This window comes from Mytilus californianus, unplaced genomic scaffold (assembly GCF_021869535.1).
Source record: "Mytilus californianus isolate M0D057914Y unplaced genomic scaffold, xbMytCali1.0.p SCAF_5, whole genome shotgun sequence".
Taxonomy (NCBI): Eukaryota; Metazoa; Mollusca; class Bivalvia; order Mytilida; family Mytilidae; genus Mytilus; species Mytilus californianus.
The window spans coordinates 68,517,350-68,535,241 of NW_026262701.1; the positions used below are offsets into that span (position 1 = coordinate 68,517,350).

The following is a 17,892-nucleotide window of genomic DNA, read 5'->3' on the forward strand; positions in this document are numbered from 1 at the left end:
ATCATTCAGTTACATGAAATATGAACAATTAAATACTTCTTAATGTGCAATTTAATGTTAACAGATTTTTGCTTATGCCATGTATATTATCAAAACAATTTTTACTAATTAATGATCAATAATAACATATACATGTAATATCATTACATTCATTTATTACTAAAAAAAGATGTCTGTCAGTTCCTTCAAACATCTGCTTATACCCCCTCCCCCCCCCCCCCCCCCCCAAAAAAAAAAAAAACAAAACAAAACTAAACAAACATCATGAGGATATTTTTCTGAAATTACTTCCCAAAAACAAAATTGAGATACAACCCTCAACCTAATTTTAAGATTAAGAAACATAATGATGCATGATGCATGACCATTGTAATTTACCCATTTCTTATTTTCTCCTAATTGCTTGCCTTACATTTAGACCAAAGATTATCTTATCAGAATCAAAATGGTAAACTGATTACATAATTATCTACAAGTAATCACTGACAAAAAATGTTTTGGATGAAACTTGTGATCTATATTTATTTGGCAAAAATGTTCTCGAAAATGGCAAATTCTTGCTAAAATCTGTTTTTTCATCCTTTACACAGTCGCTGTGATGCTCTGTTCATAAGGAGGCCAACCATTACCAAGTACTGCTAAGTTATAATTATTGTAGTTAGCAAATTCAAGAATCAATTTATGTTAATAATTATTAAATCTAATGGATGATCTTTGTTGTATCAGTACTGAAAACTATTTAAAATCACATTAATATCAGACCCTGCTCAATTTACAACAAACTCATTTATTTTTCATTCGAAAGATTGAATTTCAAATATCAAATTCCTTGCATTCAAAAACAAGCTTGAGTTATTGAATTTTTTATGATATTTATCTTATATCCCCATCACTGACCACAGTTTAACCACACAAAAAAGTTAGCATACTTGACATTGCAAATATGACCTGCATTATACAAATTCTTTAAAATTTTTCCTAAAAAAAAAATCACTAAAGGTGACTTTTAAAAAGTCAAACTTCTATCACTACATTAACTTAATACCATATAAAAAAAAATAATTCTGCAAGCAGAATGTAGGATTTTCCAAGAATTCCTAGCATGTCAAAAGCTTATTTTATATTCATAATTTACATTCTAAAAAGTTAATGTCGATTTTATTTTATAATCCATAGGCAAGTCCGTATCAATTGCACAAAGAGATAAAAGCACAACCTGGCATAGGATATGATAGTCAGGAACTACTTCCAGTTGTTGACAAATTGCATTCGTTGACAGACACATGTAAGGCATCATATGTTTGTTCAAGGTTGTCTTTTTCACGAGCTGACACATCAAGTTGCTCATAGGAATGTATTTTTGCTGGTGGTGCTGCTGAATTTTGTTCATTATTTGGCACAACAACATTGCTAAAATCTATATAATCATTTGAGACACTGTTTTCTGAGCATTTTGATGGACTGTTACATCCATTTGTGTCACTTCTTGAACAAATGTCGGCATTGCTATCTAAAGAGCTATCTGCCTTATTACAATGCTGTAAACTATTTAATCTGATATTGTCATCAGAACTTTGTAAAAGATTTTCATTAATTGTGGTTCCTCCTTCTTGCACAGGTTGTAGCATTTTCATGGCTGCGTTTTCGTATGAACCAGAATTATTCTCCAGCGAAGGATATGTTTCATTGCTTTCCATTGATTTCTCTATTGTTTCACTTTCATTATTCCCAGAAGCAAGTGATATTAACACATCTCTTGTATATTGGTTATTGTTTGTCTGTTGCTCAGGAGGAGGAAATTCCTGTACATAGTCATTACCTTCAGACACACTATCAACAATAGGGTATTTATCCTTGGCATGATATTCTGGTATTTCTTCATATTCTGACTCGATCAATCTTGAACTTCCATTTTTGTAGTGATAATCACCTTGTCCTTCTAAATAAGGAGCTGATGGCTCTACACCTACAATAGAAATTTTTTTTTTATTTTAAAACGAGAATTTTAATACATTTTTTGTCAACTTTTCTTTACTTTTCAATGACAACTTTTATCTGTCTGGTCAGACTTAGGATTATATATCCAAAGCATGTATTAGGATAGTGTTATGTTCCTTACTCCTCCAAGAACCAGAGCAAAATCTCTTTGTATAGAGAATGTTTTAGTCAAAATCATCCACCCCTACTTTCCCTAGCACAGGCTTTCAAATTATATATCTTTTCAAATATTTACCACTGAACATTAAGCAGCCAACATTTATCAACAATATTATTTGAGCAGTCATTTTGGAACCAGCTTTTGATACTTCTATCAGGAAATTATAAATTTCAAGAATTTCAAGCTATGATACAAACTCGGACAGATTGAAATTAATAAATTTCCATTCAAGGCCACTAAAGTTTATCCTGTCTATGCATGTATGTATTGAACGTGCTGACCGACCACTGGGGACCAGTGACAACCTCTAGCAATTAGAAATCATGTCATGCTTAGACATAACATGCCACAAAAAAAGTAAAATGTATGCCATGCTTATTTGCTCTGAAAATCTTACAATTTAAGTTACACACTCAACTACTGCAAACTGTTATTATATTCCACATTTGCTTGTTTGGCTAATTTAAGAACAACATACAGTAATTCTTATTATTTACCTATTATATCCTCTTCATACATTCTGTGTCTCCTGTTAAAGAAATTTTCAATAAATCTGTAAAAAAAAAAAGAAGGTAAAAATTAACATCTTGTCCTTTATAAATAAAATGTACAGCACTTCTGGTTCTTTTTGTGATTTCTGATAATTTTTCACAACTGATCTTTTCCTCGGTTATATTTGTTGAAGGTCACTGAAACATCCGACAAGTACCTTTTGTATTATCTTTGTTTTTTTTTGTGCTCAATGCAGTCTCTTGACAACACCTCTAATTCTTATTTTCTTCCTATCACAAATCTGATGGTAGATGGTACTTAGTATTAAAAAATGACAAAAAAAGTTTTGTAAGAGACAGGTGGTCAAGATAAGGACTAGATTTATTTTATTTCATTGCTATATACTGATTAAGAATAATTTATACTATTGTTTACATGTTTCTATCATTTCAATGAAAATTTCGTACATAAAAATAAATTGCAGAGATCTTTGAAGCACCTAAGAGGTTAAAACCTTGATTTTCTTCATGATTTTGTTTTGTACAGACAGTACATTTATATATCAACCAACGTTAGGTTGCACCCTATCTTTTTCAAAGGTATAACTGGCAAAACCCAAAAATTTTCAAAAGTTGCTGGATCCATCATTGAATTAAATCAACAGTGTTACTTCAGTGTCCTTACTTATAGTGTTTTGTAAGGATAACATACCTTGGTTGTTTTTTTCGACAGAAACTAATTATAATAATTAGCAATATGATAACTAGAGCTGCTGTTGCTGATCCAAATGTTATAGCCAAGAACTTCTGATCATTTTCATCTAAACCACTTTTTCCCTTTTGGGCTTCTACAATGACATAAACATATTCATTATTTTGCTGAGCTTCAATTAAAATGAAAACGGTAAAATAAGGGAGGTTACAAGGATTTTTGTTTTATCTTGTAATAAGAATGTTTTCATTTTTGTTGTTGTAAAAATTGCAACTTTAATTTAAGCTGACTCATCTGACTTACTGTATTTGGTATACCTATATAATATTCACATTCAATGTGTAATATTATAATAAGGCCTGTATCTAAAGTGGTAGACACAAAATAAATTGCAAAGTCAAAATTAATAGCTACTTTCATGATAAGATGTACTTTTAATATCAAAATGACATGCTGGATAAGATGCATCAAGTATATGACCATATAAAAATCAATACAAGTATCAGAACTCACACGAAAAGAGTACTTAAGACCTTTACAAAACAAAACATAAAATAAAGTGATGGTGTGAAAAATAAAATTTGTTAAGTTTATTGTCAGCAACATTTGGTAATTAGAAGTACTGATAAGATAAATATTTTGTGTGTTAAAAAAAAGTAAAATTTAAGCTAAATCCTGAAATATCTTTCAAATACATGGTTTCACTCTTCAAATTAAACATCAAGAAAAAAGTCCATTTCAATATTTACACAGCATTGTCTAGGATTTAATGTATTTTTGAAGCTATATTACATTCTGTATTGACTAAATGGCCTGTGATGTGACAATATAATCCCCTTGTGACATTCCATCATTTTCCATTACCAATAATTTCTAATTATGTATTATCTCCTCCAGTAGAGATATGATATGATTGATGAAATCACGACAACCAAATGATCAGGTACATAAATATTGTGGTTGCTTGGAAAATATAAAAAGTACTTAGCAAAAGATTTAGTGAGGGTGTAGATATCATTTTCAGTTGGACCAAATTTTATCATTTCGATGAATAAAAAGTGATCTGAGGTATACAACAATAAGACAGGAACCTAACAACACAAAATCTTAAGGCATTTAATAATTAGCAAACAGTCTTCAACAATGGTGTGTTCCCATTTCGCCTTAGCTGGAAATTCCTGGTAAAAAAGGTAAAATAAATACTAAGGCGATATGGGAATTGTACTAAGGCGAAATGTGAATTTAGATGAAAAAATTAAATAAACAAATTAAACCTCTGTGTTTTTATAACAATATAAACAACATGTAATTAGGGATTTTTTTTTCTCTTGGATTATTATTTTAATATTTATTTATAAAAAGACACTTTTTATGATTTAAAAAATTGTGAAATCAGAAAAAAAAATCTACAATAAAACATAAGTCAGTAGGAAAGTTGCTTCTTTTATGCTTTATTTAAGAAAAGTTTCGATTGTATGAATTTTATGCAATTAAAAAATTCTTAATAATTCAATTATCCTTTACATTGTGCAACACAAAAAGTTAAAAAGAAAGAGAAAAAATACATTCCCACAGATTTATTTACATATATGACAGAAATTTTAATAAAATAAATAAAATAATAAAAAAAATTTTTTAATTGTGTTAATTATATATAATAAAGAAAATTTCGCCAGACCACAAGTAGAGAACCATTTCTACAAGCTGATGATGGTGACATCAACAAGCTACTCATATTTACAACTGCTGAAAATCTACGACAACTGTGCACTGCAGACACTGTATACTGTGATGGAACTTTCTACACAGCACCACCAATGTTTGACAGCATTTTCACCATTCATGCATTTGTTGGGACAGCCATGTTTCAAACATATTTGAAATTATCAATGTGTTCAAGAAAGAGCAAGCATCTAACGAGGTAAAGAAAGTACAGTATGCAGCAGGTGGCAAGATGAGGGGGAAAGCAAAGAAGTATAGAGAAATAGAAGAAAGATTCGCCAATTTGAAGGAAACCCTACACAATGGTACAACTGACTATATTCAGTATGGTGATGCAGCATCTTACATCCTCAAACTTGGAAACTAAATGAACTTTGAACATTCAAATGTGTACATCAGTGCCTTGTTTTTCAAAATATGAACTATATGGAAATAATTCTTATGTTTTATGTATAAGTGCTTATTCTCATGCTATTATTTATAACATTGTGCTTTGAATTCAGTGCTGATTCAGAAATAAAATATTTGTTATGATAGTTTGATATTTGTCTTTATTTATTCATTAAAATATGAAACATCCATATCCAATTTGTCATATCTAATAAGACTTTATTTACAAAATATAACACATGAGTAAAAAAATACAATTTCAGAAAAAGAAGAGCAACTATAAAAAAAAATATTTTAAAAGTGGGACACAAAAAATCAAAAAAAAAAATATCTTCTTTTAAATAGTATTTCATGGTAGAATTTGACATCAAAATAACAAATATCAACTAATTGCAACACAAACAAAAAATAACTTAATTACATTGTTTACACAAGCTCCCATTTCGCCTTAGTTAATTCTTGTGTACCTGAAAATTTGTACTAAGGCAAACTGGGATTAATTTTATATAATTATTTTGACAGCTAAGGCGAAATGAGAATAAGCCTCAACAATAGACAATTGCATTCTTAATTTGGTGATATCAGAAATGTTTAGACAAGTTGCTAGCCTTATTAATATCTATGAGGTGATTAATAATTTCAGGAAATTCATTTAATTCCTATTTTCTACATGTTTTTTTATTTTAAATGAACTTCAATTCCTTCTTCGTTTATTTTACAATTTCTTACTTACCAATCTCAAAACAAGATGATAATCAAGCACATATATTTTCTAATTTATTTAAGTTGTTGGGTTACTGTCCTATTGATATGTACCCCCAAATCTTTTATTGAATATGTATAAGTTGTTTGAAAGAAAATATTTTTTCACTACATGATGTGCATGTCCCATACAGAGCCTTAATGAACAAAATGAAACAAGAATATTTCCTAAATTGTTGCTAGATTAAGTAAAAGCTGAAAAATATAATCAATTATAAGTCAATCTTGAATGCCCTGTGGACTCTTGTTGGTTGTGAAATGTAATTTGTCTCAGAAATATCACTGAATATTATCTAAATAATAGCTAATCCGTTGAGGATAAGGTTCAGACCCTTAGGATTCTATCTGTCTGATGTAATGGCTAAATTCCAAGAAAACTTGTTATAAACCATTGATGGAGTTTTGATGATACATTCCCTAACACAATTTTCTGCCTCCATTAAGTCTAAAACATTATTATATTAAACATCTTCTTGTTTTATCGACAGGGCATGTTTTGTTTCTTGGGTAAATTTAATAATTTTTCCTGAAACAAGCAATGAATCTTGTCACTTCGGTATCCTTTTTATGATTGGTTATGGAGAAAATAACAAAAAGATTGTATCATAAATTTTGTTCAGACATGTAAACTGAGGGTGCTAACCAAGCATTAGTTCATTTTTTAAATTAATATAACATTATATGTTGTAAAATTAGTTGGTATTCTCCAGTCAACTATTGTGTTTCCAACAGAAATTCAATTATTTTGCTCTATTAAATGATTGCTTTTGTCACTTTGATGAGTGCTGTGTAATTTCTTATAGCAAATTTGTATTTATGTTCTCCCAAAATTTTATATTATCAACTTTCATATGACAGAAGTGTCATACCAATTTGCCTTTAATTTTAGGTGTAAAAAAATATAATTTGTCGAAACAAAAAACCCAAGCTAATGGTTTTGAATTTTTCTAATTCTCATTAAATATTAAACTGAAACATGAGTTCAACAAATATATTTTCGTGCCTTTTACTTCAACCAGAATTTATCAGTCTTTTTGATAACAAATACAAGCATTTTTTTTTCTTTTTCATGAAGTTAAAAAGACAAAGAAATGATTCAGTTGCTCTTTACATGGAAATCAATAGCAGATTTTGTTGTTTTAACATCTTTACATTGTGGTTACTAGTCATTCAACATATGCTAAGTTAATGTTCCTGAAAATAATATTTTTACTTGGTTTCAAAATTTATTGATATACATTAATCTATTGATAAAATACCAGGGTGTATTTAAACTATTTTTGAAGTGATCTTTGGTAAGCAATTCCAAAAGAATGTTTTGCAATAAATTTTATAGTCCTATACATGTTGTACTAAGAATGTTGGTCATCATATTTTCCATGTATTTTGCCTATAAAGTTATACCTACCAGATCCAGGATTTTTACAATTCAGTTCATGCTGACAACAAACTTTCTGCTCTTTATATACTTGAGTCTTTGCACTGGGAAAGTTCACTGTTTCTAACCTGTTAAATTTAAAACATGGATTTAATCAAAAGCTTTTTCAAAAGCTAATCTATGCATCCTGCAAAGAAATGTGATTTTTAACAAGTATTCACATTGTATTAACCAATAAAAAACTGCTACAATTCAGCAACTTAAATCAATGGCACTTAAACAATGTTTACATATTAAGACACCAACAATAGTTTTGTTTGAGTGAAAAATGTTTGTGCATGCTAGCATGCAAATTTATACCTACAGTAAAGAAGGTTAAATATTACATATGCTATATAGTATAAATATTTTTATCCCACTTATACATTATTACATATCCATTATAAAATACTAGTAAATGAACTACTGGAATCGAGGATTTATATAATATGTTTATTTATTTTACTGAATAATATTCAAATGTATCTTTGATCTCCTATTTGTGGTCCACTTTTGAGCAGTCAATTTCTTTGAATTTAAGAATGCAAAAGAAAAATTATATTTTTGCTAAGTATCTAATTGTCCTTTATGTGACGTGTTGCCCTTGGACAGATAGAATATGTGCAACATGGGGGAGATTGGAACTTTGTTCCTTTATCTAAAATAATATAAAACAATATAAGTTTTTGATATTTAATCAATAGTGGTCCCATTGGCAATCATACCCCATTTTTTATTGTCCCCCGCACAACACGTTGCGGGGGACATAGAAATAAAGGGCGTCCATCCGGTCTTGTCAGAGCTCGCACATGTACAATTCTTGCCAGATTTTTATAAAACTTATATCATAGATTTATATCAGCAAAGTCTTTGATGAGTTCGAAAATCAGTGTCGATCAAATATTTTTAAAAGAGTTATGTCCTTTGGAAATATTAATTATATGGAAAATTGCATTGTTAGCACTCTCATGTGTACAATATTTGCCAGATTTTTATGAGATTTATATTATAGGTTTATATCATCAATGTTTTTGACGAGTTTGAAAATCAGTGCTGATCAATTATTTTTAAAAGAGTTATGCCCCTTGGAAATATTGATTATATGGAAAATTGCATTGTTAGCGCTCGCATACTGTATATGTGTACAATTCTTTGAAATATTAATTATAACGGAAATCGCATTGCATTTGTTCTGAAGCCTTCATTTCTCTAAGATATTTATAAAAAGTTTTAAAAAGCAAAAAAAAGTATTTTTTTAGTTATTGCCCTTGTACCTTGGATAGATAAAATATGTGCAATGCGTGGGACATTGGAACTCTGTTCTTTTATTTTCATTGTTGAAAAATATATTAATGGAGTTTTTTTTTTATCAAATTAAGACAGTATTAGGAAGTTTAGTATAAAATGATATCAACACCACTGAAAATTATGTCCTGTGGTAAAATATCATTTGCTAATGTCATATGTATTAATAAGACATTGTTAAAGCAAGGCAGTTGACACCTTTTATAAATGATTCTTAAAGACAGCAAATATGTAAGAAAACATTAACATTGAATATGATATTATTGATTTCTTACAGAATAATGTCTTGTGTCTTGTCATAATAGTTAATAATTGTTAAGATTCATGACGCCTAGACTTTCAGTCATAAAACTTTGTTCAGTATTTAGAGTACAAAATTTGTGCTTGAAACACCAAATCCAGTATTTTGATTGATTGTTTTTCTGAGTCTGAGTACCACAATCCTACTCAAATTTTTTATGACATAGAGACCTAGTCTTTTTTTCAAATACATCTCTTACTTTTGTAAACACAACTTTCTTGTTTCTAAATTTAGTTCAAGAAAAATACCATATACATGTTTTTACTTCTTAATTTGACCTTCAGAAGAAAAAAATCTGCAAGTCATTAATTATGCTTATCCAGATTAATACAGATGAATAAATCATTTTTCTAAAACTATGTTTCCAATATCCTAGAGCAAAGCTGACCTTGGAAATGCCTGTTCTGGTCTCTCTATCCCCAATCCTGAAATGTTCAAAAATGTTATCTAGACCCTGAGCATTCCTAATGAGGCTTGACCAAGAAAAGTGCTGAGAAAATTAGCATTTTTCACTTAATTCAATCAGTTTAATTGTTTTGTTAATCATAAAAAAAATACTTAATAATAAATGAACATTTATTTCAAATATACAGCATGAAAGATATCCTGTATTAAACCCCAACTTGCAAAATTCAAGCTGAATATTTCTTATTTCATGTTTATAAATCCCTTAAGCATCAATCCAGAACAACAAAAAACATTATACATCATGTTGTAGTAAAATCTACATTAGGAAATTATCTTTGCATTCACAAATTTAAGTTTATGTGCCTATGAAATACGGGATTAATTAGTTAATGCAGCAGAATAATTATAAAAACACTCTAACATTAGTTTGTTTATAGTAATTACATTAACCAAGATCAATGCTTGGAGACCAATGTTCCCTAAAAACCATTAGAAAGATGAATTTTATCGCATAATATCTTTCCAATGGACATTAAGTCAGGCTTGAAAACAGCTATGTAGTTGGCTTTTGACACTTTATTAAGGCCAAGACAATAAATGGTTTGGTTGTTTTTTTGCATTCTCAACTAAACTGAAACTTTTCAATGAGCAATCCCTATTTATCCACACTTTTCCAGTGATGGTCAGAAGTTGTTGTCCATCTGTGTCCTATCATTCCCTTTTTGCTACAAGTTTTTATGATTTTAAGATATTTTTTAATAAATGTATGAATATGTAGGAAAAAAATTTGCTAATGGCCGTCATAGAAAAAGGTAAAACAACAAAAATACCAAACTGCAAGGGAAATTCAAAAAGGAAATTTCCTTTATAAAATGGCAAAATCAAAGGTACAAACACATCAAACAAATGGAAAACAACTGTTATATTCCTGACTTCGTACAGGCATTTCCTGATGTAGAAAATGGTGGATTAAACCTGGTTTTATAGCTAGCTAAACCTCTCATTTGTATGACAGTCGCATAGAATTCCATTACATTGACAACAACACGCGAGCAAAAAAAACCAGACACAATAGGCAAAAATGTCAAAAATTAGGGTACAGCAGTCAACATTGTCATATAATCTTAACCACTAGAACAACAAATAACTATTTCAACATAGAAAAACAAAATGGCATATAGACACTCTATAGACAAAGAACATAAACAAAAATGAAAGACAAGAATACAAAATTGACCATAGTACAATAACACAATGGTGGGATGTATAAGTACAGATCCACACCAAAAGTATATCACCAAAAATGGACTAAACAGTAAAAGTTAAAAATGACCAGGACAAATAAAAAGAACACTATAATATGTAATTAAGATGAGAAACAATGTTAGTATCTAGAATCTATACTTCAAGAACCAACATTCAATGACTAAACTGAAATTATATCTACAAATAGGATAACCTTTATTCAAATCAGAATGTTTAAAATACTATCAATTCAGAAATTTTTGGATGGTTTTATAATTGAAAAAAAATTAGGACAGCATTATGAGGATTCTCAAAAATAAAAACTCACATTTTTAATTTTGATAGCACACTTTTTGTAAGCAGTATATCCTGAAATCACAATAATTAATCTCGCATTTTTGTCCGTTGTTCAAAAATCGAAATAAAAAATACATCAAAAAATTTGTTTATAAATCAAGTATTTAGTATTGTGGATTCACTTTAAAATATTCTTAGAATACCAATTTTAGTGGATTTTGTGGGTATAGGTCAACCACCAATTTAGATGTTCAATTATGTGCAAATTATCTATAAGCTTGTATGGAGACTTTGACAAAACCCCTTTATCAAATATCCAGGAATACTGTAAACCAACTTATTTTCGCGACTTTCGCGAGTAGAAATACAACGCGAATATAAATCGTCGCGAATATGCAAAACTTGGATCTTCCTTTATTAAACTACATCAATTAAATTAGAAAATCGCGAAATTAAATAGCCGACTAGAAAGAGTAAAATGCGAAATAAAGTATCCGCGAAAATAAGTTGGTTTACAGTATACATCTTTTCCTCAATCCATGAAAAATTGGTACCCACCAAAAATAAACCAATCCATAGTAAGCCATTAATTCTTGGAATAAAATTGTTTTTCTTCTATTTTTTTTTTAATTCTAATTATACTGCCAACATTTAACCAGTGGTGTTACATCATTGGCATTATAAAATGTTTACCTTTATTCTATATATATATAAACAAAGGCTAATTTAGAAAATAACTTTTAAAGAGTCAAAATATGTGCTTGGCTCCGCTGACTATTCAAATTATAGACTGAATCCTTTATTGTACAAGATGCCCCATAAGCTGATTTGGCCTTGGTGATGAAATAAAAACTTACCAGACATTGAATGTTGATAAAAGATACAAATAAATGTATTTACCATAAAAAATCATAAAGACATGGACATTTTTTTGTACCTCACAATACTATTTATCATACTACTGTACTTTATATGATAAAGCATACCATCATCATACATTTAAAACAAACGTAACTTTCAATGTTTTCTCAAACTGCACTTAACATGTATAAATTTTGCTAGCATTTTGAAAATTGAGATATTGTAAATTCAGGTAAAATTGCATGTAGTTTTTTAATGTGATTTTTGACCCACATACAAAAATGCAAAATATTAAGTATTGAGATTTTAGGAAAAGCTGTATAAAATTAATATTATGAGTATGAGATTTTATTATACAACTTATTACTTTTTTATGTAACAACATAAATGGAAGTGGTTGCTCTAAGGAATTAAATCTCAAAGCTCAATATTCATTATTTATGCTACATGGTCTGTAGGATTTATTTAGCAAATTTCTATATTGATAGAAAGAACAGTCCCTTAATGTAAAAAGTCTACACTATTTATTTATTGTCACCAATACTAAATAGAAAATGAAATTAAAATTTCATAAATCTGGTGAAAAAACCCTATCCTTATCACAGCTGATATTTAGAAGAATTTATGAGGCATAAAATAAATATCGAAACTAATTGGTAAACCTGATCAATTATTCATCATAGAGCAAAACAATATTTGAACAGCTGATTTAAATAGTTGTCTCATTTGATTTTAAAAGATACAGAAGCTTTTTATATGATTAATAATCAATGTTTTACCCCTGAAGATCAATGCTTTTAGAATATTATATGAAATATTAAATATTAGATTATGAAATGGTGTCCAATATCTTAGATAAATTCCATTTTATTTATATCAAATTCCAAAAATGTAGTATGATTTTAATAATTTATACTTTTTACTTAAAAACTTTAGTTTATCAACTTAATTGCAGTTTATTGGTCATAGAAGTATGTTTTCCTGAACTGTGCAAGGTCAGGAGGTCGATCCATAGCCAGATGAAACCAGAATTTATACTTTAAATTTAAAGGAGACGTGACACAATTTTTTTTTTTTTAATAAATTTATAAATATTGGTCTTAAAACATGTTTCTTACAACTTTAATACAGCTAAGCACACAACAGGTATTGGTAAGAGCAAAGGCTTGTCCTTAATAAAATAGGAAAAACTATTGTGTTGATAGTGAAAACCACAAAATAGTCAATAATTTAGAATTCTTATACTCTTTTAAAAAATAAACATTATCTGTCAATAGAGGGAGAAATTGCAATATCAAATGGATAAGAGCAAGAACACATTAAATAAGCTAAAGTAATTTTAAAAATTTAAACATTAAAAAGGAATAGAAAAAAGGGGGGTTTATACAAGCGCGTGTGGTCAAAAATTAAATACCGGTATTCATATTTGTTTCTTTTTGCCTCCAATAATGAATGAATATTGATCCATTAAGTTTACTTGGAATAAGTAATCTACAAATCTCCAGTTTGTGTCCATTATAAAAGAATGAGCAGTAAAACTTTACTCAGTACTCAAAGATTTGTGCTTGAAACATCAAATCAAATATTTAGTTAGGTTGATTTCCATGTCTGAGTAAGATAATCGGACTCAAAATTTTGTGAAGGCAAGGCCAGATTTCTGTGCAAATGTATTTGGATGGTCTGGATAATAGGTTCAACTTTTTCCCTGTAGCAAAAAATAAATGGTGAAAAAAGTCACCATTTTGATACATTATGACAATGGTTTGTACACTGTTAATAGAAAAGGGGGATGATTGTGACACTTTCTCAGAGTTTGGGATCTTTAATTGGCAATTTGAAATTTACTACGAAAAATGAAACCCAGGAAAGTCAAAAGGTGAAATTTTGGACAATATATAATACTGAAATTTATGCAATTGTTTTGATATAACATTTTGTCAAGCTTACCAAACTAAAACAACTTTCTGGTGACAAATTGTTGTTCATTATTACGACAAGAAGTGTAAAATATACAGAAATGCCTTTGAAAAAAGCTTTAAGAAGATCTGTTAATTTCTAATCACAATCTCAGCTATGTGGGCTACTCGTATGAAAACTGTCACAAAAGTAATTACCGAGGAAAATTAACTTTGGTTTAACAGTCCTCTGAAAAATAGAAGTAATGGTTCAAACAAGCAAATCAACCATTTAGTTATACCTCTACCAATTTACTTTTTAATCAAGTCCCTGATTTTATTTCTAGATTAATGACATTAATGTTGACTTTTTATAATGAAGCACATGTATTAAAGAATCCCCATTAGAATAGAGTTTATTGATTAAAAGTAATGAATAAAACTTTACTGCACACTTTGGAAGCTATAAAACTATCTTTATAATGTTACCCAAAATGTTTGCTAAACAAAAAGATAGTCATTAATGGGAAAAGATTATAAAAGCTTTCCATTGGGAGTCTATGTAATCCAGATATCCTTTCCATTACAGCAACTTTTATCTCTAGAGAAACATTTTGGAAATTGTTTGACTATTTATTCGAAGAATTGATTTTCCTTCTGAAATACACTGCCATAACTAAGGCAGTGAAAATTGGTCATAGACATTGTAGAGTTAAGATAATGCTTGAACAAACATAAAATTGTGATATCACTGTCATTCCTTAAGAGCGAGATGTTGTATTTTTTTATTTTCCAACTAAATATTTGCATTTTGAGCTTATCTTTTGTCTCTGATGAGACTTATTTGTTTTATCGTTGACATTTTGATGAGACTTTAGATTGAACATCCCTGATAAATGATTCCCAGATAGTATGTGGTATTAGAATATCTGTACGACAGAAGATTGTCAGCCTATTCATGCAAACAATAACGGCACTTCATTTTACCAACACAAATAGTCAACTGATATCACTGACATCAAGCTTAATTGGAATGAGAAAAATAAGCATTCCATTTGCTCTTTTTGCTAAAACAGGCGTAAAATGCTAAAACCCATTTAAATGAACAAAAGGATTCAATTTTCTGCTTTTCTTTAGTATTGCATAAAAGTCAATTAAACTGTCAAGGGTTACATGACGTCAGAATAAAGGATTTATTTAAATCTGGTAAATTTATGGCATCAAAAAGACACTTTTGACATGCATAAATTAAAGTGAAGGTTTTATGTAAATGTTAGAACTCAAAACTTAGAATTACACCTCTTTTATTTATTTCTTGGTAAACTGTTTCCAATTTTGAATTTTTTATGTAGTATAACCAATCCTCATAACACACCAAGATTGGAGTTATATTTTAAAGTGAAGCAATTCTTAAGCTTTGCTTATTTTTGTCGAAAAAGCGAGACATAGCGATCCTACATTCCGTCGGCATCGTCGTCCACAAATATTCACTCTGTGGTTAAAGTTTTTGAAATTTTAATAACTTTCTTAAACTATCCTGGATTTCTACCAAACTTGGACAGAAGCTTGTTTATGATCATAATATAGTATCCAGAAGTAAATTTTGTAAAAAAAAATTCCTGTTTTTCCGTATTTTACTTATAAATGGACTTAGTTTTCTGCCAGGAAACATTACATTCACTCTGTGGTTAAAGTTTTTAAAATTTTAATAACTTTTTCAAACTATCCTGGATTTCTACCAAACTTGGACAGAAGCTTGGTTATGATCATAAGATAGTATCCAGAAGTAAATTTAAAAAAAAAAAATTCCTGTTTTTCCGTATTTTACTTATAAATGGACTTAGTTTTTCTGCCAGGAAACATTGCATTCACTCTGTGGTTAAAGTTTTTAAAATTTTAATAACTTTCTTAAACTATCCTGGATTTGTACCAAACATGGACAGAAGTTTGTTTATGATCAAAAGCTAGTATCTAGAAGGAAATTTTTATTAAAATTTTGTACTTGTTTATCCATATTTTACTTATAAATGGACTTAGTTTTTCTTCCAGTTAACATTACATCCAGTCTGCAGTAAAAATTTTTAAAACATTTATTAGATTCATAAACTATCCTGGATTTTTACCAAACTTGGACAGAAGCTTCTTACAATAAAAAAATTGTATCGAAAGGAATATTTTTATTAAATTTTTTCCTCATCTCATTTTTGTTGAGCCTGCGATTAACAGCAAAAGTAGGTGAGACACTGGGTTCCTCGGAACTCTTACGAATTTTTTATTTATGGAAGTTGTAGTTACTATGTAATTAATGCCACATGACACACTATGGATTCAGGCATACTGTTTTGTTATAAATTAGGCCGTTAGTTTTCTCAATTGAACTGTTTCATATTTTTCATGTCGGGGCCTTTTATAACCGACCATATGGTATGGGTTATTCTCATTGTTGAAGGCCGTACGGTTGCCTATAATTGCTTACTATGCATCCACTTCATTTGAACTTTGGTGGTTAGTTGTCTCATTGGCAATCATACCACACGTCCTTATTTTTATACTAATTTTGTTGATTTTGTTAGGAATAGTTGAACAAAAGATTTCAGAGTTTAAAAAAATACAATTTTTATGGCATTTTCTGCAGAATTTCTTAAAATCAGGGATTTCCATGAATATACAATTTTACCATAATCCCCAAAAATGAGGATCCAAGAAAATATATTAATTTACAGTATATACTTCAATCATGCTCCATATTGGTAACAGAAACATCATCACTTAAGGCCATAAAAAAGAATATGTTTGTTTGCCCTAATCCTACCTACCCAGAAAATATCTGCCTACTCAAAATCTTTTATTGTCCTGATGTAAAAAAGTTTTTTTTTAATCAGATACGCATGAAGACTAAAAAACATCTGACACTTCAATTTCTCTTTGCCGAAAAAAAAAGAAAATGCCTACCTACCTACCCACTGTCTCTACCTTTAGGTAGGGTTTGGGCAAACCAAAATATTTTTAAGTGTGGCCTAATGTGTGATCATTCATCACAATTTGTGTAGAATGATTATAAATAATATACCCCATATAATTATAAATTATAATCTGTATTGTCAACTTAAATGAAATATAAACAAGAATGTGTCCATAGTACATGGATGCCCCACTCGCACTATCTTTTTCTATGTTCAGTGGACCAATAAATTGGGGTCAAAACTCTAATTTGGCAATAAAATTAGAAAGATCATATCATAGGGAACATGTGTACTAAGTTTCAAGTTGATTGGACCTCAACTTCATCAAAAACTACCTTGACCAAAAACTTTAACCTGAAGCGGGACAGACAGACGAACGGACGGACGGACGGACGGACGGACGGACGGACGGCGGAACGAACAGACTGAAAAACATAATGCCCCTCTACTATCGTAGGTGGGGCATAAAAATATAACATTGACTTCATGATCCTCAAAGATGAAATCATAATCTTATAAAACTTTATAAAATATTCATATCATTTAACTGTTTTATTTTTGCCCCTAGGTATAGTTTGTTTTTAGATTCTTTTTCAAGGTCAGGTAGTCTTTTATGAATTAATTTTACCAAAGTTGAATTAAAATCTCTCCAAAACTTTTACCATTCAAGATATTTATATTTGCTGGTTTATGCTTTAAAAACACTGAAATCTAATAATTGTGTAAAACTACTTGTTCAATATTTTCCATATATCAATTTCTCAAAGAACTTTTCATTAACGTAAGTGATTGAAATAAGGGCTTTACCAGGAACAAATGTATGAGGGATTTGGCCGACCTTTTTGTCGAGCCTTCGACTTTAGTCGAAAAAGCGAGACATAGCGATCCTACATTCCGTCGGCGTCGTCGTCGGCGGCGTCCACAAATATTCACTCTGTGGTTAAAGTTTTTGAAATTTTAATAAC

General features: G+C 29.5%; 1 protein-coding gene across 1 annotated transcript in view; it reads right to left on the reverse strand.

Moving 5' to 3' along the window:
* Positions 1–216: 216 nt before the first annotated feature.
* LOC127701317 (uncharacterized) overlaps positions 217–17,892 on the reverse strand; it is a 37,862-nt gene continuing 20,186 nt past the window's right edge. The window contains exons 4-7 of the mRNA XM_052205201.1: positions 7,644–7,741; positions 3,362–3,497; positions 2,656–2,711; positions 217–1,966 (exon numbers count right to left, since the gene is read on the reverse strand). Of these exons, the coding sequence (XP_052061161.1) occupies positions 1,236–1,966; positions 2,656–2,711; positions 3,362–3,497; positions 7,644–7,741 (1,021 nt within the window). The 3' untranslated portion in view covers positions 217–1,235. The remainder of the gene's footprint in view (positions 1,967–2,655; positions 2,712–3,361; positions 3,498–7,643; positions 7,742–17,892) is intronic.